Source organism: Strix uralensis, chromosome 27 (assembly GCF_047716275.1).
Source record: "Strix uralensis isolate ZFMK-TIS-50842 chromosome 27, bStrUra1, whole genome shotgun sequence".
Taxonomy (NCBI): Eukaryota; Metazoa; Chordata; class Aves; order Strigiformes; family Strigidae; genus Strix; species Strix uralensis.
Genome location: NC_133998.1, coordinates 6,145,705 through 6,171,182, shown reverse-complemented (window position 1 = coordinate 6,171,182; position 25,478 = coordinate 6,145,705). Strand labels below are relative to the sequence as shown.

The following is a 25,478-nucleotide window of genomic DNA, read 5'->3' as shown; positions in this document are numbered from 1 at the left end:
TCCCCGGCCACCCCCGGTCCCTCAGCTCTTGGCTTTGGAGGAAGGCGCAGGCCTGGCTTTGCGGGTCGGCCTCAGGCTGTCCACGAGCCGGTTGAAGAAGAACTCGGTCTGGTACTCCAGCTCGATGAGGTGCCGCAGGAAGGGAGGCACCTCGGCCTTCTTCACGCCCACGTACACGGGGATCATCTTGGTCCCGCGGCGGTGGATGATGTGATACAGGTTCCACTGGGAGACACGCTGGCACCACGGGTCGCGCAGGGACTTGGCGGAGAGGAGGAGGATGGCCACCCGGCTGGCCTCGATGACCTCGATGGCGGTCAGGACGACAGACGTCCCAGCCACTTGGTCCTGGTGCTCTGCGTAGCCCCGAAAACCCTCTTTCTTCAAGCGTTCCGAGATGCGGGAGGCAATGTGGTCATCCTCGGGGCAGTACCAGATGGAAAAGTCGTAAGTGAAGCCGTGGCACGAGGGCGCAGACATGTCACCCGCCGGGGACGAGGGCATCAAGTTCATGGACAGCAGGGACCGAACTCGGGGGGGTCTGAGCCTTTCCTCCAGCACCGGGAACCCGCCGCTCCCCGGGGAAAGGTTCAGCTGCCGAGGCGGCACAGCCCCGGCCCTCTCGCGCGCCGGCAATGCCGGATCCTTCCGTAAGTCGAAGGCGATCGGTTCTACCCCCGATTTGGGGAGGCAAAACCGCAACCGCGGGGTGTCCCGAGGCACCTGCCGCAGTCCAGGAGCCCCGCGAGCACCGTCACGGCCCGGACGGGGGCCGCGGCCTCAACACGCTTTCTGCCTCATCTCCGCGATGCCGCGTTCCAGCGCCGCCCCCGCCCGCCGCAGCTCCTCGCGCTGCTCCCGCAGCCGCTCCCGGGACTCCTGCAGCCGCTGGTTCATCTCCACGTAGGAGCGGCTCTGCCGGTACAGCCGCTCCCTCTCCTCCGCGGCAGGGCCTGGGGGGGTGCAGGGGCGGGGGGGGCTCAGCAGGGGCTGGTGGAGCCCTTCCTGCTGCTCTCCCTCACCCCCAGAGACTCACCTGGGGAGGGGTCGTGGTCCCGGTGGGGCTCCGCGGGGAGGAGGAAGACGGGGTCGGCCGGGTGGGTGCCCCGCACGTCGGCCAGGATCTGCTCCAGGCTGGGGGGCTCAGGGCGGGTGGGCAGCACCCGCTTGGCCTTGGAGCTCATCACGGGGCGGCCTCATGCGCGGGGCTGGGGGGGGTGGAGGGAGCGTGAGGGGGCTGCGCTGCCCCCACCCCGACCACCAGATAGACAGACAGACTGACAGACCCCCGCCACGCTGCCCTTTGGACAGACACACAGACATTCCCCCCTCCCTGTCACCCCCAGGCAGACAGAGCCCCCTCACTGCCCCCCAGGTCAGACCGACTCCCCCCTACTGCCCCAGACAGACAGACAGACCCCCTCGCTACCCACCCCAGACAGACCGACTTCCCCCACCACCACCCCGGACAGACAGACCCCCTCATTGCCCCCCCAGGACAGACAGCAGCCCTCTCGTTGCCTGTTAAGACAGACAGACCGACCTCCCTCCCTCCCCCAGGACGGACAGACTCCCCTCCTGGGACTGACAGACTGCCCCAGCCCGCCCTTAGGACACACAGACAGAGCCTCCCCCCCCCCGCCTTGTCCACCCCAGGACAGACAGACAGAGCCCGCCCCTCCCTTCCCCCGGGACGGACAGACAGACGCCCCCCGCCCTCCTCGGGACGGACAGAGACGCCCCCCGCCCAGGAGGGACAGACCGACCCCCGTCCGGACGGACAGACGCTCCTCGCCCGCCGCCTCCTCCCGGCCCCCGTAGCTCCAAGGCCCCGCCCCTCTGCGTCACTTCCGCCCCGTCCGTCACGTCCTCCCGCCGCGCCCCGCCCCCTCCGTGCGGCCCCGCCCCTCTCGTAAAGGCCCCGCCCACCTCCCGCCGCTCTTAAAGGAGCCGCGCGGTTTCACGGCGCCGCCGCCCCCAGGGAACACACGGCAGAGGCGGTTCGCGAAGCACCGGGACCCCCCGGGGGTTTATTGGGGGCAGCAGCGGTGGGGCCTGGGTCTGGGCTCAGGTTTGGGGGACCCAGGCCTAGGCCTGGCCTAGAGAGCCCCAGACACGGGGTCGCGGTGCCGGTACCACCGGGGGCCGCTGTCACTTGCTCTTCGCTTCCCCCGCCGCGTTCAGGGCTGCTCTGGAGGCTGCGGGAGACACGGGCGTGGCGTCAGGGCCCGTCCCCGGAGCAGCGGCCACCCAGCCGGTGGCCCGGGGGCGAGCCCAACCCGGCCACGCGTCCCCATCCCGTTCCCTCCCTCCCCGCCGCGCTGGCAGCCGGCTCCTGCCCCCCCCGAGGCCGGCGGGCAGCTGCCCGCTCCCTGCCCGAGCCCTGGCCCCCAAGTTGCCCCCAGCGCCGAGGAAGACACAGACACGGCGGGGCCGGGGGAGGACGCAGGCGCGGGGGTCTGGCTACGGAGAAGCAGGAGGGAAAGCGCCTGCTCTACCCGCGCCGAGGGACGAAGGGACGGTTGTGCGTGAGCCACGCCGGCGTCTGCAAGAGCAGGAGCTCGGCCTGGCCAGCGCCAAGGTGGCCACAGCCGGCCACAGCGGCTGGCGGTCACGGCGGGGCGATTCACGCAGAACGGGCCCTTCTCCCGCCGGCGGCAGCGGGAACGGCGGCTCTTTACATACAGACAAGCTGAGCTGCGGTGCCACCTCGGCCGTCAGCCGGGCTCGGCTGCTGATCAGAGTCTGCAGGACTGGACCGTGAGGCGCAAAGAGAAGAGAAGAGAATTACGGAGAGGGGGAGAGCGAGCGGCCACCGCGGCGGGACGGGGCTGCGGCTGCCAGAGCACGGCCCGCGGTCACGGAGAGACTGGCCGGTCATGAAAACGAGAGCTGCCCGTGTCCCAGCGGAAAACCGCCTGCCCTGGACACGGAGCAGGATGGTGGGACCAGGGGACCCGCGTTACCTTCTCGGGCGATGCCGGAAGCCGCGTCCAGGGCTTTGGTGCTGAGGTTGCCCAACACGCTGTCCACGGCCTCGTGGTGCCTGAGGAAGCAGGGCCGGATGACGTTCTGGTAGAGCACCTGCGACCCGTTCCAGGACACGGGGGCCATGCACCACAGCAGGAACAGGCACTGCGGGGAGGAGAGACACGCCAGAGCTGGAAGGTGGCCGGGCAGGGCAGGGGCAGGGACGGGGCAGCAGCTGAGCTGCTCCAGTCCCCCCCAAAGCCTGGCCCAAGGCTGGAGCTCACTGGAGGTACCAGGCCCTCAGCTGGCTGCGGGGAGCTCCACGCTGGACTGCGGCCCCACCACTGCCCCGCTACCAGGGCAGAGCCCACCACGTTCAGCCAGCGGGAAGGAGGACTCCGACCCCAGCAAAGCCATTACCTTCCCAGCGTAGTAGAAGGGGAACCAGTAGAGGAAGGTGTCGGAGAAGAACTCGGCTATGCTGAAGACGCCGTACACCACCCAGTACGTCAGCCACGTGGTGTCATCCTCCTTGTTGGAGCTCTCGATGGCTTTGATGCTGTGGCAGGAGAGGGGCAGGGCACTGCTGCTGCTGCCAGGGTTGGCACCTCCTTCCCAAGTCCTCCAAACCCTGGAGCAAACCTGCCTACGAGGTGCTGCTGCCCCAAGCTGGGACCGTGCCAGGTCCCAATGTTCTCAGAAAGGTCTCAAGAGCTTCCCAACCATAACTGCCTGTTCGTTGACCAGGGAGACCCTCAGCTAAGGGCAGGGAAGGCTCCCCAGATGCTGCAGGGGGGCTGGGCTGGGCCATGGGTACTTACGAGACGTAAGCGGGGTAGGCGAAGCCGATGAGGTTGCAGAGCAGCGAGGCGCCGTAGCCAAACACGAGGTACAGCCCCAGGAACGCCACAGAACCTGCCGGCGGGGACAGAAAGGACGGTCACGTCCGTGCCGACAGCCAGACGGCGAGGAGAGACCGCGGCTCAGTCTGCTGAGCGGGTTTCTCATCCCAGTAGTGAGAAGAGGCGCATGCTGGGACCCTCCAGTTGGGAATAACAACCACCCCCAACTAATTCCAGCACAACCCTCCGCACAGCAGACCGCTGAGGTGCTTGACACGCCGCTCGCGCAGCTGCACTGAGCCACGGCACGTGGCAGAGCCTGTCGGGGGACGCAGGTGCTCGCTCATCTGTTTGTCTGTCACCGTTTGTCCCCTCCCTGGCCCGGAAGGGACTTGACCACAACACACTCGCAGCGCTTTCAACCTGTCACCAGCCTGGACCCGGGCCAAGGCTGCAGAGATGTCGGAAGCGGAGACTGTAACACACACCTACAGTCCAAAGTCAAGGCGTTGAGCTTCTCCATGGGGCTTGGAGCCACTCGGCATTTTGATAACGACTGTTCAAGGACAAGCCTTGTTACCGGAGCCCAGTGCCAGGAGCAGCCTTGCTGCCAGAGCCTGAGTCTCCTTTCTGCTCCCTGTACGCATCTGCACGTGCTTGTGCCGAGCAACAGCCGCTGCTCCTTAAGGATTCAGCCCCCTGAGAACCAGCAATCCAATCCTGCTTCCCTGTTATTCAATTAAATCGTTCAAATTAAATGTCAGCCAAGGCTTTGGTCATCTGGAGCCTGCCCAGCCCTCAGCTGCTTGCAGGAGGCAGGATCAGCAGAGCCGGGGGGCAGCCGGCACAAGGAGCTCTCGCTGCCGAAACCACAGTCACAGCCAGGAGCCCTCGCTCGTGCCTGGGCTCTGAGGGCTGGGAGACGCCAGCACCCAGCAGCTCCCTCCCAACCTGCCCGAGGCAGCCGAAACACAGACCCCGAAGGGGCAGAGGAAAGCAGAGCCTGAGTCGAGGGCATTTACTGTCACAGCCCAGCAGCACCTCCCCTGCCCGGCGTACACACTCCTCCATTAACGTAAGCGCCTTGCCCTGCCGTGGGCAGGAAAGCCAGGACTTAACCTGTCTGTGCTGGTGAATTAGAGGAAAGCCCTTGCTCGGGCTCGGAGGACGGATTATCCCTGCTCTGCTCACTGCAGCATTTCTGTGCCCTGCTCTGGCCCCTGGTGCGGGGCAGCCGCGGCTCCGGGTACGAACGGGGCTTCGGGTCCTTCCCAGGAGACGGGCAGCAGCAACACGGCTTTGGAGCAACCACAAACCCCCCTTTAAGGCAAACTAACAGGCAGGTTCAGGCAGTGCTGGGTTTTGTTCCTCCAAGAGCCTTAGAAAGGATTTCATGGGCTAAGTTGTGCCCCCAGAGAAATTTATGTAATAGCAAAAAAACCAAGCAAAAGGCTTTGCTTACAAAGAAGAGCTGCTGAGGGGGGCGGCTGGAGCCATCCCACGGTGCCTGTCCTGGCAAGGGGGGCAAGCAGCCAGCGTGATGGCCAGCCTGGCCAGCCCCGGGAAGGGGACACCGGCCTCCCCCGGGGTGATTTTTACCAGCTGAAGGCACCACGCAGCTGACCTGGCTGTGCTGCCCAGAGCCCAGGCACGATGGGCTCCAAACTGCAGCCCGTGGGTCACTGCTGGCTCCAGAGATGCAGAACTGACCCACACGGGTTCAAACACAAATCAGGAATTGCTCCAGAGCTGAAGGAGGGAGAAATTGGGTATTTTTAGTTTAGCAGCAGCTTCCCCTTTCCAGGACAGGGACCGAGAACGTGGGACCATCGCTCTGGGGCGGAAGCGGTGCCTCCGCGCTTCCCCTGCCCCCAAAGTCCATCACACCTGAGCACGACCAAAGCCCCGGGTCTGTTTTGCTCGGAAGACGCCCAACCTCCGCACACCACATCCCAACACAACCTGCTCGCAGCGGCACGTGCCCGTTCACGGACCCTTTTGCCCCTTGGAGTGGGAAAACGAGCCCTGCAACAGGTAAAGGGCCAGGAAATCGCACCGAGAGGTGAAAGGGGGGACACAGGGAACTGCGAAACCCTGAGCCCCTCCTGGGAGGTTTTATATCAAAAATATCAATTCGGAGAACGCAGATGGGCGAGTCGTAACTTGGCAGAGCGCAGGACGGGGCTGAGGGTCGGAGCCGCAGCGAGGACAGAGGAGAGGGGTCACGTCGTGCCAGGAGGACGCTCCCCGGGGAGATGGCGGCTCGTTTCTCATTAATGAGCAACAGGATCTGGTAACAGCCGGACCTCTGCCCTCCCGCCGGGGAGGGAGGCGAGTCCCACCGGGCGAGCGGGGCACGGGGACAGGCGCTCCCGTCCCCAGCGCCTGGTCTGACGCGCCACAATTTGGGGGCTCAGCCCTCAGGGAGCAAGGACACCCCCCCCCCCTCCCCCCCCATCAGGGCCAGGCTCCCTCAGGGGTCTTGAGGGTCCGGCCGACACCTCCGACACACAGACCCCCCGGGTTTCGGGGTGCGTCTCCCCTCGGGTCGGGGTGCGGTACTTCGCGCCTGCTGAAGGCGAGGACAGACGGCACGGCCACCCCCAGGCCCCCATCCCCGTGCGGCCCCGCTCTGCGAGAGCGCCTAGTGACCCCCAAACTGGGGGCCCTGCCCGTCCCCTGCCTGCCCTGCCCATCCCCTGCCTGCCTTACCCCTATCCCCTGCCTGCCCTGCCTGTCCCCTGCCTGCCCTGCCTGTCCCCTGCCTGTCCCCTGCCCCCCCGCAGAGCCCAGAGGCACGGTGAGGGGCTGCCAGGGCGCCCCAGGAAAGAGGAGGGACCCTCGGGAGGACACCCCACTCCCCTCCCCCCCAAAAAAAACCGGGAAGGGCAGGAAGGGAGCGGGCAACGCAGCCCCGGAGCGGGGCCGGGGGGTCCCGGGGGTGCCGGTCGCACCTGTGGCCAGGTAGAGCCGCCGGACGCCGGTGCGGGTTTCCAGGCGACCCAGCAGGTCCCCGAGTGGCCCGGGGCGATCGAGGAGGCGCTGCAGGCGCTGCGGCACCGTGCCCATGGCTGCGGCCCCGGCCCCGGTCCCGGCCCCGGTCCGACCCCCCCCCGCCGCCCCGGGCCAATGCGGCGGCGGGGCGGGGCGACGCCGGGGTGGGCGGGGCGACGCCGGGGTGGGCGGGGCGACGCTGTCGCCATGGCAACACCCGCTCAACGCCTGCGGCCTCGATGGCGCCGCCGAGGCCACTCCCGGGGCCGCTCCCGGGGCTGCTGGTGCTGGTGGGCGCAGCCGCCGCCGCCCCGCCGGGCCCCACCGAGCCCCGCGTCTACCTGAGCAGCTGGGCCGTGCGGGTGGCGACAGGGCCGCGGGGGGCCGAGGGCCTGGCCCGGCGGCACGGCCTGCTCTGCCTGGGCCAGGTGCGGCCTGGTCGGTGGGCCGGGGGGAGCCCTGCACCCCCCATCCACGCACCCTGGTGTCCCCCCGCCATGTCCTCCTCTGCTTGTCCCCTCTGTTCACCCCCAGCAGCTGTCCCAGCGCAGGCCGCTGGTTTAACGTTAAAAAGGGGACGTTTGGTTATTCCCCGCTGTGGTTTTAAACCCTGACAGCAGGAGCGCAGGAGGGGGGCGCGTCACTAACGGCCTCTGCGTGTGCGGGGCTGAGCGAGGAAACCCCAAGGGCACACACCAGCCGTCCCTGGGAGCCCGCCCTGTCACCAAGGGACACTTTCTGCCTGTCCCGCCGCCTACGACTCCACTAAATGCGTCTTTCTGAGCTCTGCGGCCCACGCAGAGCTGGCACAGGTATCCCCAGCCCTAGAAAAGTCTCTTACAACAGCTCTTTGTGCCTGCAGGTGATGGAGGGGGAGCCTTATTACCATTTCAAACACCGAGGCACCAGGCAGAAAGCCTTGAGCAGACACTGGGGCTGGAACATGCGCCTGAGAAAAGAGCCAAAGGTAGGGAGGAGGCGGCTGCAGGGAGCGAGGCCACCGCATGCCATGGTGCGCAGGCTCTGCCGGCCACCCACAACGCTGCTTCCCACCCAGGTCCTCTGGTTTGAGCAGCAAACCATAAAGAGACGCACAAAGAGAAGCATCAGCGTGGTGCCAACAGATCCCTGGTTCCATAAACAGTGGTACATGGTGAGATTTTGCCGCTCTCGCTTCTAATCCTCAAGCACCTCACCTCCCCGACGCGTAAACAGGACTAATGCTGACGGTGATGAGGCAGCAGAAGAAGCCTTGAAGGTCACCCGCAGCCTGCTGCCCAGGGGCTGATCAACTTTAATCCGTTTTCCAGAATAATGACATCAATCCTGATCTAAACATCCTCACTGCTTGGAGCAAAGGGTACACCGGGCTGGGGGTCGTGCTGACCATCCTGGACGATGGGATCGAGAAGGATCATCCGGACCTGTCTGCCAACTACGTAACTACGATGGGCTGCAGCAACCGGCTCCTGCGGGGCAGGTTGTCTCCAGGGGAGGGTGGGAGCTGGGCCTTCATCCCACCCGTGGGACTGTGCGGTGGGAACTCAGCCTCTCCGGGGCTGGATCAAAAGGTTTGGTGTCTCCCGCAGTGAATTCTCACATCAAGGAAACGTTAGGACTTGTACACGCTCAAGCCCCCAGAATAGACGTAATTACAGCAAGCTGCCGAGCCAGTAAAGCTGGTAAATCCTCACATGCTCTGAGAGCTGAGAGGAAAGGGTAGGTCAAGCTTAGTTGTTCAAAACAACATCGTTTCAGTGGTTTGTAGTTCCCCTCTCCTAACTGCGCGGGCAGCAAGGCTCGCCCCCGGGTGACACCCCACACTGGCCTTTCTCCCCGCACGTGAGCCTGGGCCCAGCGAAGCAGCACAGTGACATGTGAAATCACGCTCCTTTAGCGAAACCCCGTTTCCAACAGCTCCAGGTTAACCCAGGGCAGTTGGGGGGGGGTGCAAAGGGGCCCCCCCTGCCCTATCCGGGCCGGGCAGGCAGCGAGCTGGCAGGCAGGCAGGGCAATCCCCGCTGCCAGGCTCCGGGCGAAGGGCCAGCAGCCTGTCGAGCTGACACAACCCGCGCCGAAAGGCAGTTTGCTCATGCTGGTGCCTCTTTTTACAATAGGACCCCCTGGCAAGTTACGACTTCAACAGCAACGACCCCGACCCCCAGCCCAGGTATGGCGCCGGGGATGAGAACCGGTGAGTTTTGCCCAGCACCCTGGGCTGGGTGATTTATCTCTCCAGGGTGGGGGCAGAGCCTGGCCTGGGCCCCTGCACCCCTCACAGGCTCCCGCTGTCCCTCAGGCACGGCACACGCTGTGCAGGAGAAGTGGCGGCTGCAGCCAACAACCGATTCTGCGGAGCAGGCGTCGCGTACAACGCCAGAGTCGGGGGTGAGCTGTTGCTCCAGCGTGCTGGTGGGATGGAAGTTCCAAACCAGCTTCAGCACCCAGGCAGGGTGGCTCTGGGGGGTTGCAGGGGACTAGAGGGTGCTGTGGTGTTACCGCACATCTGGCCACGGTGCAGAGCTCAGCCCTCGCTGGGGTTTAACACCCATCACAGCACTGGGCTCTGGCAGGCAGCACCGTGCAGGCTCAGGCTCCCCTGTGGAAGCGAGTGGGGCAAAGGGCACTAAAAGCTGGGAGAACTCACTGGGCTTAATTGCAAAAGGCTTAACGGGGAGCTTTGGGAACCAGCTCCCAGACCTGCAGGAGCCTGATCTCCTTAGGGCAGCGTGGTGGGAAAGGTGCTTAAGGCAACGTGGGGGTGTGGGGTGTGAAGTGGGGGTCAGCAAGAGGCCCCTCAGCCCTTCCGCTGGGGTGACACGTGTGAGAGTCCCATCCAGCCGGAGCTGGCGTGGCCTCACAAGCGCTGCCGCCCCTCGGACGCGGCTGCTCCTCGTCCTGGCCCTGCAGGTGTGCGGATGCTGGATGGTCCCATCACGGACGTGGTGGAGGCTCAGGCCCTGAGCCTGCGGCCCCAGCACATCCACATCTACAGCGCCAGCTGGGGCCCCGAGGACGATGGGAAGACCGTGGACAGGCCGGGGGTGCTGGCCACAGAGGCTTTCTACAGAGGGGCCACCAAAGTAAGCTCAGCACTAGCCTCGGGGACCTTGCTGGCACAAGGACTCCCTGCTCACCCCCCTCTGCCTCCCCCTGTGCCAGGGACGGGGTGGCCTCGGCTCCATCTTCATCTGGGCCTCCGGCAACGGCGGGATCAACCATGACAACTGCAACTGTGACGGGTACGCCAACAGCATCTACACCCTGTCTGTGGGCAGCGTGCTGGCGGGCGGACAGAGGCCCTGGTACAGCGAGGGCTGCTCCGCCATCCTCACCACCACCTACAGCGGCAGGACCAGCGGCGAGGAGGTGCAGATCGTGAGTGCTGAGCGGCTCCACCGCTTCCCAGCACAGAGCGGGCTCATCCGAGCCCTCCTTACCCGGGGAGGGAGTGGGGGGCTTTATTAAAGTGTCTGCAAGACCCCAAAAAGCACAAAGGGAGCTGGAGGGAGTGTTTGCTGAGGTTACCTGACTGCAGGCAGCGGTGCTGAGACCCCCTCTCTCCCCCCCAGGTGACCACCGACCTGCACCACCACTGCACCAACAAGCACATGGGCACCTCGGCCTCGGCCCCGCTGGCCGCGGGAATGGTCGCCCTCGCACTGGAGGCCAAGTAGGTGACGTTGTGGCAGCAGGATGGGCCCCAGGGAGAGCCTGGTTCCTCGCCAGGACCTTGCAGGGACAAGGAAGGGGGGCTTTGCTGCCAGGGTGGTTTGGGGTGCGGAGCTGAGGTCTCCCTGGGGTTTTGGTGGGGCAGCATCTTCTCCCAGAACGCTGTGGGAGAGCGGCCGGAGGCAGGAGAGTTCTCTGGGGTTTCTGGTTCTCCCATTTCGGCAGCAAAGGAGGTTGTGGGGGGCCCAGTTTGGAGCCAGCCAGCTAGCTTACCCCCATCACAAGTTGAAAGAGCCAAATGTCCCCCTCAAAAGCTACCTCAAAGCAGAGGCCTCTGTCCCCACGTCCTCCTCGCCTCTAGCCCAGCGCTGACCTGGCGGGACCTGCAGCACCTCGTCGTCAGGACCTCCCGGCCCGCTCACCTGCAGGCAGAGGACTGGGCCCTGAACGGGGTCAGGCGCTGGGGTGAGTTCAGGAGCAGGCAGGGCAGGCAGCGCTGAGCCCTGCCTCCTCCCCCGGCTGTGGGGGGGATGTGCTGCCCCTCAAAAACTCCTGCCAGCAGACCTGGGGCAGGAATTGCTGGCGCTCATTCAAGGGTGAGGGGCTCATGGGTCCTCTCTGGGGTGGAATGTGTTTTTCAGTGAGCCACTACTACGGCTACGGGCTGCTGGACGCGGGGCTGCTGGTGGAGATGGCCAAGGCGTGGGCAGGAACTCTGCCTCGGCGCAGGTGTTCGGTCAAGGCCCTTCACGCCCCCCGGTAAGGGACGATACCCCCGGGTCTGGCCTCACCCAGGGACCTCCCTGTACCAAAGTGACGCTGCGGCCGCTGTGGGAACAGACGCGGCTTCTCCGGAGGGGCGCTGGCGGAGGGCGGGATGCCCGTGGAGGGGGGAAGAGGTGCCCTTCCCTCCACCTTGCCCTTGGCAGGACCATCGGCTCCCAGCTCACCGTCTCCACAAACGTCTCCTCCTGCTCCGGGAGGACCAAGTGCATCCGCGCGCTGGAGCACGTCCAGGTCCAGCTGTCCCTGAGCTACAGCCGCAGGGGGGACCTGGAGATCGCTCTGACCAGCCCCATGGGGACCACGTCCACGCTGGTGAGCGCACGGTAAGGACACGCTCTGCGGCCTCACGGGGAGCGTGTGGCAATGAGACTGCTGGGGGGGGAGAACTCCTCTCCCCCTGTCCCCCACATCAGTGGCTGCTCCTGGCCCCCGCAGTGAACAGGCTCACCCAAAACTCTGCTGTGGCCCTGCCACGTCCCAGCACTGCCCCCTCACACTGAGAACAGGGTGACTGTAGGGCCCCCGTGGGCCAAACCCCTCCCCTCCCGGCTCTCCTCTCCTCCAGCCCCTACGACACCAGCCAGGAGGGCTACAAGGACTGGACCTTCATGTCCACACACTTCTGGGACGAGAACCCCAACGGGACCTGGACACTCCGGCTAGAGAACAAGGGTGATGCCTATAACACAGGTGGGTGCCCCAGGGGACTGAACCCCACTCACGGGACTCACCCAGTGCCCCATCGGTCTTTCTTCTTCCTTCCCCCACTTTGATTAGTAACTTGTTTACTTGTTTTCCTGCTGCTTGCCAGCGGGTGAGCCCGCTTTTTCTGCAGGGCCACGTTTGTTTGTTTTGAGGGTCTCTCTGGCCAGGAAGGGGGAATGGCTTGCTCCCCCCCCTCCATGTAACCCTGAGGCTTCCAGCCCCACACCCGCCACCCTGCAGCCCCCAAACGCCACAGCGTGGGAACCAGCACCCAGCCCTGTCCCTCCCACCCCCAGGTCTGCTGACCAGCCTCACCCTGCACCTCCACGGCACGGAGGAGGCCACGACAGCCAGACGCTTCGCAGCCTCTGCCCCGGACGAGTGCCTCAGGCGGGACGCGCGGGGAGCGTGCGAGGGTGAGTCTCGGGGCGGGAGGGGACAGTGCTGGTGGCCCGGGGCAGCCCGACTCAGGCCACCCTCCCTCCGCAGCATGTGGCGGCTCTTCATATGCCCATCAGGGCTCCTGCCTGGCCTACTGCCCTCCTCACCACTACGGCCACAGCCAGCGAGCTGCCACCAACATCACCCGCGTCTGTGCCAGCTGCCACCCCTCCTGCTACACGTGCCAGGGCGCTTCAGCCAACAACTGCACGGCCTGTCCCCCCTCCCACACCCTCAATGAGCTCGGCCACTCCTGCTCCCCTCCACTGGCCTCCCGTGCCAAGGAGGGGCTGCATCCCAGCCTCCTCCCTGCCCTCATCGGTGGGATCCTCTCAGACACCCTCTCTGTCACACACCACGTGGCCTTTTGCATCGTGACACGGAGCTCCTGCTGTCCCTGGGCGGGAAGGACACCGTGACACCAGCCCAGGCTGGATCCTTCCTGCACTTCCAAAATAAACTGTTTGTTGCCTTTCCAGACCGCCCTCTCCGAGGGGTCACTCCCCTTCCCGGCAGCACCCGGGCGATCCCACCCCATGTCCCGGCTCTGTGTGGCAGCGGGGCCACGCTCATGACCTCCCTCCCCACCCCACATGTCCCCTCGCACCCCGCAGGGCCCCGAGTGGTGCTGGGGGGCCCCGGCCTGGCACGCTGCTGCGAGGGAGCGATTTCCAGCAGGGCCAGGCCGTGTGGCCGGGTGCCCTGTGCCCTTTCCCAGGCGTGGAGGCTGCGGGGAGGAGGAGGAGGAAGAGGAGGAGAAGATGTGATTTCTCTCCAAGCAGCTTCCCCCAAGTGACCACAGCCAGCTCCTGGGGCTTGGGCAGAGGGGCAGCAGCCGGACCTGTGCCATGGTGCAGCCCCCAGTTCCTGTTTACCAGTCCTTAAAAAAAAAAAGGGGTCCCAGGGTTGCTGCACCCCACAGCCACCCTGCTCTCCCCTCCCAAAAAACACCCCCGGCCCTCACTGTTCCCTCAGAGCTGGCAGCGGCGCGGTGGCAGCTGCGCCACGGCACGGCGAGCACTGCCAGCTGGGGCCCTCCCGGGGGCACCGGCACCGCGCCGGGCGCTGGCTCCCAACCGCAGGAGCCCGGGGCCGTGGCGCAGCGGGGTGGGGGCAGGTTGTGCCCCCGCCAGCTGAGCCACCCCCGGCCTGTTTGCGAGCCAAGGAGTTAGAGAGCGAGAGCTTTGTCCAAGCGTATAATCACCCGCAAAAAAGCCCTTGGCCGGATCTCGGACAGGAGGGAGCCAGGACGGAGCTTTTCCTCAAAAGGCAGCTTGAGAGTGTGTCGGGGGGGTGGGGGGTGTCTCTGCAGTGGGACCCCCCCAGCCCTGGGGTGGGAGCCACAGGCCTCGCAGCGTGGAGCGGAACGTGGCTGCAGAACACCGAGGGGCAACGGCTGGGCCAAAACCGCGGCCGGCCCAGCGCCGCAGGAGGGGCTCGAGCCTGGATGCGCTTCCCCCCGCGGCGATGTCAGACCCACCAAGGGGTCTGGTTTGGGGTTTTTTTTCCCTCCGTCCCGCTCCGGCCTAGTCCTCGGCGGGCAGCGTGTGGCGCGGGAACTGCCGCTGGATCTCGGCGCGCACGTCGTCCTGCACAGGGAGAGCCGGGGATAGGGGAGGGCTGTGCCCGGAGCAGCCCCGTCCCCCTCCCCAGCGCCCCCCCGGGTTCTCACCGCCTGGCCGAGCTGCCCCAGCAGCGGGGTGAGGCGCAGCAGTTCCTCGTCCTGTGGGTCCCCCCACCACCTCGGCACCGGGATCCAGTTGGCAGCCTGGGGAGAGAAGGGTGACCACTGGCCACAGAGGAGCCGCGGTGCTCCTGGGGTTGGGGGGGCTGGAGGCGACAAACCCCCACCTCCGTGAGGCCAGCGCTGCCGGTACCTGCGCAGGGAAGCCCTGGATGGTGTGGTCCAGGGCCACCGTCTTGGCCAGGTCCCTGCCCAGGCGGGTCAGGTCCTTCCAGTAGCAGCCCTGGGCACAGAGACAGTCCCGCTGGGAGAGGAGGTGCCTGGAGGGGGGAGGCAGAGCCGTGGGGACCCATCCTGCCACGCAAAGTTGGGGGGTCCCCAGTGGGGCTTCACCTTGGCCATCACCTGATCAGCTTCTTCTTGGGGTCCAGCACAGCCAGAACCTTCTCGGCATAATCCTGCTTTGCAGTTGTGAAGACAAAAATCTGGGGCGGGGGGGAGAAGGCAAAAGTCCCTGTGCACGTGTTTCCCACACACGCACCCCAAAACAGGGGCACCCCATGAACCCCAGGGGAACGTGGCGGGTTCTGGGTACCTCGTAGGTCTTGGAAAGGCTCTCCAGGAACTGCTGCACGTGGGGACGCAGCTTCACGTGGACCTGGAAGGGAACAGGGTCCCCGGGCAGCCCCAGAGAACCACCAGCACCCACGTCCTGACCCCAAGGTGACCCCCCGGGAGGGGAACCAGCAGCCTGAGCGGGACCCCCTCAGCCACCCTCCCCCCTGGGATTTCAACCCCCAGGACCCCATCTACAAGGGAAGGGTGTGGCCATGGAAGCTTTTTGTTGCCATCCCACAGCCCAAACTCACAGCGCCCCCCCCCCCCCCCCCCCCCCCCCCCGAGGACCCCAATGTCCCAACCCCAGCACCCACCTCGTAGGCATCTCCCTGGAAGGTCGTGGTGACAGTGGCCATAGCGCCTCGCCGCCAGCCAGCCAGCACAGAGGAGCAGACCAGGGTCCCCTCCTGCAGAGCAGGAGCAGAGTCAGACCCCAACCCCGGGGTTGCAGCCCCCCCCAGAGTCCCCCCCGCCCCAGCTCACCAGCTCCAGGACGAGGGTGCGCCCCGGAACGCTGCGGGTCTTCCGGGGACCATCCCAGCCCAGGGCCGCGGGCACCAGCCTGGCCGGAGGAAGGCAGAGGGTTGGCGGGGCTGGGAGGCCGTGGGGACCCCCCCCTGCTGCGTACTCACGGGCTGGTGGGAGCAGGATCCTGGCACTCATCCGTGGGGAGCCCCGAGAAGTAGATGCCCTTGTAACAGGGCTGCAACGGGGGGTTCGCAGGCTCTGCAGGACAGAGGGGGCCTGTCAGCGCAGCCTGGGGGAGCCCCCCCCTTCCCCAGGCAGTGGGGGACACACACACTCACCCCTTTCCTCGGGGCAGGGCGGGGCAGATGCCAGTCTGCGACGTTCCCCTTCGTGATGCAGCCTCACCAGCCGGCCCTTCCTGGGGGTCTCGGGCGCCAAGGGGGGACATGGGACACGTCCCCAGCAACGCTCCCCCCAGTGCCCTTCTCTCTGCCGGCTCCGGGTCCGCCGGCGAGCCCCAGCCTTGGTGGCCGAGAGCCCCCGGTCCCCGCTGCTCTCCCTGCGGGGCCTTTTTGCCCGTGGGGTGACTGTCCCCACAGCCGCCATGGCTGGGACACCCAGGCAGGGACACCCCAAACCCAGGAGGCCCAAAGGTGACAGCGCAGAGTCCCAGCCCAGGGACTGCCGGGCATCGCTCACTCCAACAGAGCTGCTGGAGCTGAGGGTGCTGCCCTGGGGACCCCCCCAAAGGGTGCAGCAACCAACACACCCACCCACCCACCCAGGGACAAACCCCCCAGCAGCCTCACACCAGCCATGGGGGGGTGGGGTTGGAGGGGGCACTTTTATAGGGTGGAGGCACCTTTCCAGCCCTAATCACCGCAAGGAGCCTCCGCTCTGGCTCCAGAGCACCTGGTATCACTCAGGCTTTACTGGGACCAGCTGGGGAGCCCAGTACAGAGCCCCAGCTGCCCCCAGGGCTCATCTCTGGCTCCTGGTGATTAATTACCCAATGTACTAATGACCCTCCTGAGCTGGCAGCTGCCACTCGGGGCACCCCAGGGCACCCACCCTGGGTACCCCCCAGCCTCGTGCCTAGTTTGGGAACAGTCACCAGCGACACGAGCTGGGAGAGCTCAGCACCGGCTCCAAACCCACTCCTGGATGGGTGCGAGAGCACCCACAACCCTCCCGGGCACGTCCCGTCCCGACACGGGGCCCCGCGGCTGCGCCCGCCAGCCCGCGGGTTGGGTTACGGGCGAGGGGGCTCTGGCACAGGGAGGGACCCGCTCGCCTCCGCCGGAAGAGAGATAAGCGGCAGGTCCCCGACCTCGAAAGGCAGAACCTGGCCGGCGTCCATCTCGGGGACAGGGACACGCTGCTGGGCCGGCGCGTTGCTCCAGGGGCTCAGCACGGGGACGCGGGAGGGGACACCCTGGGACGCGGGTGGGGAGGGCGTGGGACACCCTGGCTCCAGCCAGGAAGGGGCACACGGCGAGCAAGGTGATATACGGGTTTATTTTCTGCAAAAAAATAAATTACCACCCTCCTCCACCCCCAAGTTGACCCCAAGGACGGCGCGATGCCCAGCACGGGGCAGAGGGCAGGACTGGGGGGGCCCTGGCCCCTCCCCAGCCATGGAAATGACTCGGTGCACGGCAGGAGGGTTTCCACCCCGCGGGTTCACGCTCGGGGTCCCACCGGCCGCCCCCTCCCCGGGCGATGGAGCTCAGAGCGGGGGCTCAGGGCGGCCGGGGCTGGGGGCAGTGCCGGGCCGCCTCCCGCACCAGCCGGTCCTCGCGGGGCGTCCACGGCCGGGCGTAGCCGTCGTCCTGCAGCAGGAGGCGGTTGAGCGTGCGCTCGTAGTTGACGTGTCGCCGCGCCATCAGCAGGTACTGGCCCCCCTCCCGGAGCGGGGGGCAGCCGCAGGTGTTGGGCACCCACACGTATTCCCGGGGCACCAGCGGGAAACGGTGCCGATACGGCGTTTTCACCTCCACCTCGTAGCGCGTCTCCTGCCCCACCAAGCGCCGCGCCAGGATCCGGCCCTGGAAGACTGTGGGGGGCGAGCACAGGGCAGCCTGAGCCGGGCACGTCCCCCAGTGTCGCCCCGAGCCCCTTCCCACCCCTGGCACCCACCGAAATCGCTCTGGCAGAAGTGCCGGATGCGCTGGGAGCGTCCCTTGGCCGGGCGGCACCTCCCGCATCGCCCTGCGGGGGCAAAACTGCAGCAGTTTAGGGGGGAGAGGGGACACAGCACCCCCAAAACCCCCTCCTGCCACAGTGGGAGGGGGCATTGAGGGTCCACACCCCATAAGAAGACGGGACACAGGGGGGTCCCGAGGGTCCTGGGGAGGGTTAAGTCAGGGGGCCTTTTTTTAGGGTCCTCATTTCACGGGGAACCCCTGGGGCTCCCCAGGAACCCCCCCCGAGGAGAGAGCCCAGGGGTGCAGGGGGCTGTGGGGACCCCCACGGGGGAACAGGCACCTGTGGCAGCCCCAGCCCCGCTCCGGCCAGGGGGGCTTCTCAGTGGCGGCGCCGTGGCAGAGCCCCAGGGTCGGGGCGGTGGCGCGGGGGCCGGGCTGACCAGGGGCTCCTGTGGCGGGGGGCTGCCGGCCCCCCGGGGCTGGGGCTGCCGCAGGGGGCTGGCGTCACCACGGCCAGGCTGGGGGTGCCCGCGGGGCAACCAGAACTCGTACTCGATGCCAGGGTTGGGCTCCTGCAGCAGGACCTGCGTGGGCAGGGGCAGAGCTAAGGGGAGCGATTGGGGGCCGGGGGCCGGCTGCCCCCCGTCCCCGCACCACCCCCACCCTCACCATCACGTGCAGATCCTCCTCGGTGGGTCCGGGCGCCTCCAGGCTCTCGGTGCCGTCAGGGGCCCGGGCATAATGCAGCCGGGTGCCGGCCACCTCGTACGGCCCCGGCCAGGCGATGGACCAGTCTCCGTTGAGCACGTAGCGCCCGTCGCTCGTCATCAGGGCTGCGGGAGGGAGCGCGTCCAGGGGCCGAGCACCGCATGGTCCCCGCGACCCCCGCGCCGGGGGCAGCCCGGCCGCCTGGGTCCCCACCGGAGGCCTCTCCCCGAGCGGGGAGGGCAGCGTGGGCTGGGAGAGCTGCGCTCGGGCTCGGGAGAAATCTGCTTTCTTGGAAGATCTTGGCTTTGGTCCCAAGCTGGAGCCAAACCCTGGTGTGCAAAACCCCCCGAGCCCCCAGGCCCCGGTGGGGGACGGGGCCCCCACTGCAGTGGGAGGGGGACTGGGGGGGTCTGGGGACGGGGGTCCCAGTCCTGGTCCCATGGTGACTGCCCTGGCCCCACTCCAGCTCAGCCCTTCCCAAAACCCACGGCCGCGGCCTCTGGAAAATTGCCCCGAGCGCCAGCGAGTTCCCTGAACCCACGATGCTCAAAACAGCATCTGAGTGGGGGAACCGGCACAGCACGGCCACCCCCACCCTGCCCTGCCTGCACCCACGGGTGGCACCAACCAGGACCGACTGGGACGGACTGGGACTGACTGGGACGGAGACAGGACACGTCCTACCGAGGTAGTTGCGGCTCTTGTCCGTCACCTTGATGTGGGTGGCCCCAGCTGGGATCTTGGTCACATTCATGTACCCAAAATAACCTGGCAGGGGCGGGGGGGGGGGGGGGGGGGGGGCAGAGTCAGGGCAGAGCCAGGGCACGGCCCGAGGGGACAGTGTGGGGATGGGGGGGGGGGGATGGGGCAGGAGGGAATGGGGCTCTGGGGCAGCCCCAGCCCCATCCCAGGCACCAGCAGCATTAACTCAGCCAGGCCCCATGTGCTGGGACATTTGGGGCACCTGATGGTGGCCCTGGGGGGCCCTGAACTGCCATCGAGGGCTGTTTGCCCTCACGGGGATCATCGTCCCCACAGCCTGGCCAGGCACCCCATGGACCGTGTCCCCAGGGACCCCTGGACACCCCCTGGTGACCCCAGGGGTGCCCCAGAGGAGCGATAACCTCTGCGACGAGGCAAAATCACCCCAGTGAGGGGTCTCCTCTGAGCCCGCCGTCCCTGTCCCTGCATGCTGAGGACAGGAAGGGATTGGGGACGATGTCCCGGTGGCGACGGGGCAGATGGAGAGGAGCCGGGGTGACAGGGGACCCAGGCGATGCCTTGGGGACACAGACGGGGGACGGGAGGACAGGGGAGCCAAGAGCCAAAGCATTCACCCATGGAGGGGGCCGGGGCAATGGTTCATTCACCGGAGGAGGGCTCCGCGCCCTGGAAGAGCCGGTGCACGAAGAGACACGAGTCGTGGTCGCCGCCGCACTGGCCGCAGGCGTCGGGTCGAGCGCCCGAGCCCAGGATCCCGTCACAGCCCACGCTCTGCGGGGAGCCGAGACATGGCCTCAGGGTGGGGGGGGTCAGAGCTGGGGCTCCCGGAGGGGTTCCGGGGGGGGGTCCCGGCCCTGCGCACACCCACCAGGCAGCGCCCACCGACGCAGAGGTCCGGGGAGCCGGGGCCGCAGCGGGTGCCGTCCAGCACCCGGCCGAAGGTGTAGTAGAAGTTGTGCCCCACGGCCAGGCAGTTGAGGTCGCAGAGGTTGGGGGCTGCCGGCGCCGGGCGGTAAGGGAAGAGGGTGATAGCGGTGGCAGCCGTGGCCCCCGCTCAGCCCCGGTGATGCCACCCGCCACCCTGGGGACTCACCTCCGTGGAAGGGCACCCAGCGGTACCGGGCCGGCGTGCCCAGGACAGGCTTGTTGTCGTAGAGGGAGCACTGCATGGCACGAAAGGGCACGGAGCCGCCGGGGCAGCCCTGCGGGAGCGGCAGGATGGAGCCCGGCGGTGCGGGGCGGGGGACGGAGCCCAGCGCGGGCCCCGAGGTGGCCACGCCGTGTGCCACGGCCCCCACACGCTCACCTGGAGCTGGCAGAGCCGGTACTGCCGCGGGTCGCCCGGGCACGGCTCCTCCTCGGCGGATCTGCGGCCACAGCCTCAGCACGGAGGGGCCGGGGCACGGCCCCCCCAAACAGCCCTGCCTGCACCCCGCACCCCCCACGGGGACTCCCCCTCATCTCCGGGGCCAGGATGGCACCGAGCCACCAAGCCACGAGTGCTGCTTCCCCACAGGGGAGCCAGAGCGGGGCCCACGATGTCTTGCGTGGGGCCGCATCCTGCCAGAGCTGCACCCCAGGATGGAGGCACCACGGTTCGGCTCCCCCCCCCTCCCCGTTCTCCCCCCTCCCAAATCAGGCTGAGGTTTGGTGAGGGCGTAGCGCGGTGCCCACAGGGACACGTGTGGAGGTGGTGGCAGAGCCGTGGCTGCCGGATTTGGCCGCCCCGCCGGGGTTTGGGTGCTGCGGGGGGTGCAGGGACGCCCCGGGGGGGGCCACGCTGCCCCGTCCCCCACTCACCGCAGGCACCTCCGGGTGCGGAGCGCGACGCCGTCGCCGCAGGAGCTGGAGCAGGAGCTCCAGGGTCCCCAGGGCCCCCAGACACCCCGTCCCGGCTGCCGGCGGGGCCGAGCAGGGGCTGGGGGCTTGGGGACCCGCGTCGGTGTCCCCAGGGCTGGGCCCTGCGTGGAGGAAGGTGCCGGTCAGCGCCGGGGCCGGGTTGGAGGAGCCCGGGGGTGCCACCGCGCACCCCGAAACCCCCTCACCTGCGCTGTGCCGACGCCGCAGCCCAGGCTGAGCCAGGCCAGGAGCAGCAGCCGCCACGGCCGCCGGCACCTGCGGGAGCGGAGAGCCCTGAGCCCCGGCGTCCCCAGGGAGCGGGGGGGCGGCAGTGGGGTGCCCCACAGCCATCGGTCCCACCAGCGCTGCCGAGGGCCGGGGGGGGGACCCCAGCGAGGGGGAAGGTGGCGAGATGGAGGGAAGGGGAGCCACAGCGGGAGGGTCCCCGGCGGGGATGGGGGGTCCGGGGCCTCCGACGCCGCGAGCGGGGCCACGCGGGTGGGTGCAGCCGAGCGGGCGACGCCGCGTCCCGCACACGTGCCCAGGCGGCAGCGGGCACCGGAGACGGCACCGCCGCACCCACGGCCCCGCGGCGGGAGCCGGGCCGGGCTCGGGGCCTGCCGGGACAGGACCAGACCTGTGCGGCGGGGCTGGGGCTCCGCGTCGCTCCCTGAGCCGGATCCGGCCCCACCGTGGGGTGAGCAGGATGGGGGGCTGTGGGAGGGGGGCCCCCGGGTCCCCAAGCGTCTGACTCCGGAGAACCCCAACCTGCCCAGCCCGGGGGTGCAGGGGGGTGCAGGGGGGTGCACAGGGGTGCAGGGGGGTGCCGGGGGGTGCCGGGGGGTGCCGGGGTCCCAGCCCCGTGTTGGGGAATCCCCCAGCCGAGCCGGTTCCCTCCCGCCGCGCAGCTCCCACAGGAACCGGGGGACCCCCCGGCAGGGCTGGGGCTGGGCGCGGGGGGGGTGGCGGTGCCGTCGCTCCGGGGTGGGGGGGGGGGGGGGTCCGGACCCCGGTCGGGTGGTGCCAGGACCCCGCTGGCGGCCGGGGGGGGGGGGCGGGCACCGCGTGCCTCAGTTTCCCCGCAGGAGCGGAGCTGACCCCGGGTGGGGCGGGGGGGGGGAGGGGGTGGGTGGAAGTGGGGGTACCTCGGCGGTCCGCGAGGGGTTAAGCAGAAATCGGGACCTTACCCGGCACCGTGGGGTCCCCCGCGGGGGACCGGGGCTCCCCGACACCCCCACCCGGCCATGCCGCCCCTCGGCCGGGGCGTCCCGGCGGCTCAGTCCCGGCCCGGCGGCGCGGCGGCGGGGAGGGGGGACCCGGGACGATCGGGCATCGCCTGCGCAGCTCCGGGGGGGCCGGGCGAGGCTTCCCCCCCCCTCCCCTATCCCCCCCCCCCGCTCGCCTCCCGTCCCTCCCCGCCGCGTTATTAATATCCAGCCCCAAAGGTGCGCCCAGCCCTCCCCGGCCGCCCGTTAACCCTTCGGGGCCCGGAGCTCCGGCGGCTGAGGGGGGGGCTGCTGGGGTCCCGGGGGGGCACAGAGGCGTCTCCGCAGCATCTGACGCCCCCCGGGACCCCACCAGTCCCAGTTGCAGAGGGGAAGGGGCAGACGAGACCCCCCCTCCCCGGTCTCATCCTGATCCAGGACCCTCCCGGTACCCCCTGATGCTGGGGGCATCCCGGGGGGGGGGGGGGGGTTGGTCGCAGTGGGGGTCCCCGCTTAGTGATCGGTAGATGCGGCGGGATCTGCCGGGGAGGGGGGAGCTCGGAGTGCCGGGGACTGGCAGAGCTCAGGGTGCTGGGTGCCCCCCCCCCTCGCACCCAGCACCCCCGGGCCCCATGGAGCAGCCTCAGCCACCCCCAGCCCGGAGCTGAAGGGGTTACGGTGCAGGGGTGCGGGTGTCCCTTGGGGTGCCCCCCCCGCGGGGCGCAGCAGAGCGGGCAGGATGGTCCGGGGGTGCGCGGGGGACGAGCTCCCGGGGTGCTACATCGCGGACGCGGGCAGCGGGACCCTCTACAAGCGGGGTCAGCTCCTGGGAGAGGTAAATCTGCCCCCCCACCCCCATCCCCATCCTGCCCCCCACCCCAGCCAGCCCCCCCCTCCCTGCTCAGCACCCCGGCAGCACCACACACCCACACCCCATGGGACTGCAGGGGGTCCCCGAGGTGTCCCACCCTGAGGGGGACCCACCACATCCCCTCTGGGGAAGGGGAAACTGAGGCAGGGGCCTGTGGCCAGCACTAGCCACCCTGGGCTCCTCAGCCCCCAGGGAAGGGCATGTGGCTGGGCCCCCCAACACCTGGGCCCCCCACTTCTGCCACAGTCTCTCACCCCTCGGCTTACTGGGGGGGGGGGGGGTGGGGCTGCTCACCCCCACGGGACCCCTCGTCGCAGGGGGCTTTCGGGTGCTGCTACCGGCTGGTGGAGGTGGCCAGCGGCCGGGTCTATGCGGCAAAGGTCATCCCGCGAGCCCAGCTCGCCGCCGTGGGCGTCGCAGAGAGGGTGAGTTGTGGGGGGGGACACCCTAAAAATCCCCAGGGAGGGAGGGGGGCGATACCCACGGGGACCCCGCAGAGCCCTGCCCTTGTCTTCTCCCTCCTTCCCGGTCGCCGGGTGGGTTCCCATCGCTGTCCCCCCAAAGGTGGGTGCTGGGGGGGTGGTCCCCAGATCCAGAGGTGGTGTTGGGGGGGGGGGGGGCTGCCGGGCTCGTGCCACCGCAGGTGGAGCGGGAGCGGGAGCTGCACGGTCGCCTGCGTCACCGGCACATCGTCCGCCTGCACGGGCACTTCGCCGCCGGCACCCACCTCTACCTGCTGCTGGAGTACTGCGGCCGGCGGGTGAGCGAGCGCCCGCACCCCAAAACCCAGCACCCCCACACCGGGGCGGCCCCGGGGCCCCGAGCTGGCGGCTGGTTCCGTTCCTCAGTCGCTCGCCCACATCCTGCGGGCGCGGGGGAGGCTGACGGAGCCGGAGGTGCGGTATTACCTGCGGCAGATCATCTCGGGGCTGCGCTACCTCCACGGCCAGGGCATCGTCCACCGCGACCTCAAACCGAGTGCGTGGGGCAGCGGGGAGGAAGGGGAGGGGGGGGGGGGGGGTAAGCCACGCCGGCCCCCCCACCTCGGGCTCATCCCCGGCCGCAGGTAACTTCTTGGTGACGGAGAAGATGCAGGTGAAAATTGGGGACCTGGGGCTGGCGCAGCGGGAGGCACCGGCCGGCCGGCGCTGGGGGTGAGTGGGGGGCTGCGGCGCTGCTGGGGGGGTGCTGATGGGCTGAGGGGGGGTGCTGCTGCCAGGCCGGGGCGGTGACTCCCTGCTTGTGTCCCCAGGGCGCTCTGCGGGACACCCAGCTACCTGGCCCCGGAGGTGCTGGACCGCAAGGGACACGGGGTGCCCTCGGACGTCTGGGCGCTGGGCTGCAGCGTGTAAGCGGGGATGTGGAGGGGTGTGGGGGGGGAGTGGGGGGGCCCCGGGCCCTGCTGAGCAGCTTGGAGCCCCCCCCGCCCCCCCCCAGGTACACGGTGCTGACGGGGAGCCCCCCGTTCGAGGCGGCCGAGCGGCAGGAGCTGTACCGGCGCATCCGGGCGGCGCGGTACCCGCTGCCCCCACACCTCTCGCCCCACGCCCGGGCCCTCATCGCCCGTCTGCTGGCCCCCGAGCCCGCGGCACGGCCCAGCCTGCGCGACGTGCTGGAGCACGGCTTCTTCACCCAGGTGGGGGGGGGGGACGGCGAGGAGGGGGGGGGACACAGCCCATGGGGACACCACGGGGGAGTCACTGCCTCTCGCTCCCCAGGGTTTCACGCCGGCCAGGCTGCCGCCCCGCGCCTGCCGCTCGGTGCCCGTCTTCGTGGGACGGGAGCCGCTGGGCAGAGCGCTGCGGGGGGCCGCTGCGGCGCTGGCGAGGGGGTGGCCGTGCCCCCTGCCCCCCCGCGAGAGCAGCTTCCTCGGCAGGACCCGAGCCACGCAAGCAGCCGCTTAGGAAAACCTTTATTAGTGCTGGGAACCGTCTAAAATCCAGTCACTGAAACAAGCAGGGTGGGACGTGACCATTACGAACGGCACACACGCGCTGGTTTGCCCTTAAAAAAGGTTAACAGAATAAAATAAAAAATAAAAACAAAGCCAAAAAGGCCCTCTCTGCCCCACCAGCCTGGGACGGGATGGGGATGAGGAGCTGGGAGGGAGAAGGTGCAGCTCCAAGGAGCCAGGTGGGGGTCCCGGGGCTCACCCGTGCGCAGGGAAGGGCAGCGCTCGGAGGGGCCCCCAGTCCCCCCAGTCTGCCCAGCCGCAGCCTCCGGCAGCGCCCCCCACCCCCACCAGCACCGGGGGTCACTGCCAGGAGGAACGGAGGCAGCGGCGGCCCGGGACGGAGGGAGGAAAGCGCGCGGTTTCCCTCTTCAGCTTCGAGTTCTCTCCCTCGAGAGAAAAGCTCTGAAAGAAAACGCTGGAAGCTCGGTAAAACGTGACACATCACACACGCGTGGCCTCCAAAGCCCCTGGGACACTCGCCGGTGCCTGAAACGGGGCGGGGGGGACAAAGACAAAATGCACCAAGGAGGCACTTTCCTGCTTATAGACCCGGCCGCGTGTCAGGGACCGGCGAGGGAGGTGGCACCGGGGGAGGGCGGGAGGTGACAGCACCGACTCTGTGCCTGGGGTCGCTCTCGTCAGCGGCGGCGGGAAGGAAGCCGGAGCCGCTCTGGTGACAGGGCCCAGATGGGGGGAGAAGCAAAAGGAACCAAGTGCCCAGGCGGGGAGGGAGGGACGGCAGCTCCCGCGCGCAGCCCTGGGACCGGGGCGGTGGGTGCGAGCGCGCGGCCTCTCGCCGGCACCTTCCGTGTGCCCAAACGGCGGAAGAGCTGCGGGGACCGACCCTGCAG

At 68.5% G+C, this 25,478-nt stretch overlaps 5 protein-coding genes across 9 annotated transcripts; 2 read left to right on the top strand and 3 right to left on the bottom strand.

Moving 5' to 3' along the window:
- Positions 1-725: 725 nt before the first annotated feature.
- On the bottom strand, positions 726-1,825 carry C27H19orf25 (chromosome 27 C19orf25 homolog). Of its 2 annotated transcripts, none has more exons than XM_074851397.1 (3): positions 1,769-1,825; positions 1,037-1,209; positions 726-953 (listed from the first exon to the last, which is right to left on the bottom strand). In XM_074851397.1, the coding sequence occupies exons 2-3, from the start codon at positions 1,182-1,184 to the stop codon at positions 781-783; spliced, it is 321 nt and encodes a 106-aa protein (XP_074707498.1). In that variant the 5' UTR covers positions 1,185-1,209; positions 1,769-1,825; the 3' UTR covers positions 726-780. The 2 variants fall into 2 exon arrangements, with proteins under 2 accessions (XP_074707498.1, XP_074707499.1); XM_074851398.1 differs by having other exon boundaries at positions 1,037-1,208; positions 1,796-1,823.
- A 176-nt stretch (positions 1,826-2,001) lies between these two features.
- On the bottom strand, positions 2,002-6,951 carry REEP6 (receptor accessory protein 6). 2 transcript variants are annotated; one of them, XM_074851591.1, is made up of 6 exons: positions 6,767-6,951; positions 3,792-3,885; positions 3,391-3,529; positions 2,967-3,135; positions 2,686-2,753; positions 2,002-2,198 (listed from the first exon to the last, which is right to left on the bottom strand). In XM_074851591.1, exons 1-6 carry the CDS (start codon positions 6,879-6,881, stop codon positions 2,181-2,183), a joined length of 603 nt encoding a protein of 200 aa, XP_074707692.1. In that variant the 5' UTR covers positions 6,882-6,951; the 3' UTR covers positions 2,002-2,180. The 2 variants fall into 2 exon arrangements, with proteins under 2 accessions (XP_074707692.1, XP_074707693.1); XM_074851592.1 differs by lacking the exon at positions 2,686-2,753.
- Positions 6,952-7,045: 94 nt separating this feature from the next.
- On the top strand, positions 7,046-12,886 carry PCSK4 (proprotein convertase subtilisin/kexin type 4). Its single transcript, XM_074851517.1, has 15 exons — positions 7,046-7,234; positions 7,669-7,773; positions 7,864-7,959; positions 8,117-8,245; positions 8,924-9,000; positions 9,106-9,194; positions 9,717-9,889; positions 9,969-10,184; positions 10,379-10,479; positions 10,840-10,943; positions 11,120-11,237; positions 11,408-11,587; positions 11,830-11,954; positions 12,266-12,385; positions 12,459-12,886. The coding sequence occupies exons 1-15, from the start codon at positions 7,046-7,048 to the stop codon at positions 12,827-12,829; spliced, it is 2,193 nt and encodes a 730-aa protein (XP_074707618.1). The 3' UTR covers positions 12,830-12,886.
- A 3,793-nt stretch (positions 12,887-16,679) lies between these two features.
- ADAMTSL5 (ADAMTS like 5) lies at positions 16,680-21,943 on the bottom strand. Of its 2 annotated transcripts, XM_074851448.1 has the most exons (12): positions 21,785-21,943; positions 20,804-20,873; positions 20,559-20,719; positions 20,065-20,125; positions 19,852-19,960; positions 19,627-19,754; positions 19,406-19,529; positions 18,720-18,803; positions 17,997-18,160; positions 17,668-17,911; positions 17,320-17,391; positions 16,680-17,236 (listed from the first exon to the last, which is right to left on the bottom strand). In XM_074851448.1, the coding sequence occupies exons 1-12, from the start codon at positions 21,841-21,843 to the stop codon at positions 16,923-16,925; spliced, it is 1,590 nt and encodes a 529-aa protein (XP_074707549.1). In that variant the 5' UTR covers positions 21,844-21,943; the 3' UTR covers positions 16,680-16,922. The 2 variants fall into 2 exon arrangements, with proteins under 2 accessions (XP_074707549.1, XP_074707550.1); XM_074851449.1 differs by lacking the exon at positions 18,720-18,803.
- A 386-nt stretch (positions 21,944-22,329) lies between these two features.
- Positions 22,330-24,719, top strand: LOC141935329 (inactive serine/threonine-protein kinase PLK5-like). 2 transcript variants are annotated; one of them, XM_074851450.1, is made up of 8 exons: positions 22,330-22,637; positions 22,991-23,098; positions 23,317-23,433; positions 23,522-23,651; positions 23,740-23,827; positions 23,926-24,021; positions 24,111-24,309; positions 24,392-24,719. In XM_074851450.1, the coding sequence occupies exons 1-8, from the start codon at positions 22,542-22,544 to the stop codon at positions 24,575-24,577; spliced, it is 1,020 nt and encodes a 339-aa protein (XP_074707551.1). In that variant the 5' UTR covers positions 22,330-22,541; the 3' UTR covers positions 24,578-24,719. The 2 variants fall into 2 exon arrangements, with proteins under 2 accessions (XP_074707551.1, XP_074707552.1); XM_074851451.1 differs by lacking the exon at positions 23,740-23,827 and having other exon boundaries at positions 23,522-23,739.
- The last annotated feature ends 759 nt before the right edge of the window (positions 24,720-25,478 follow it).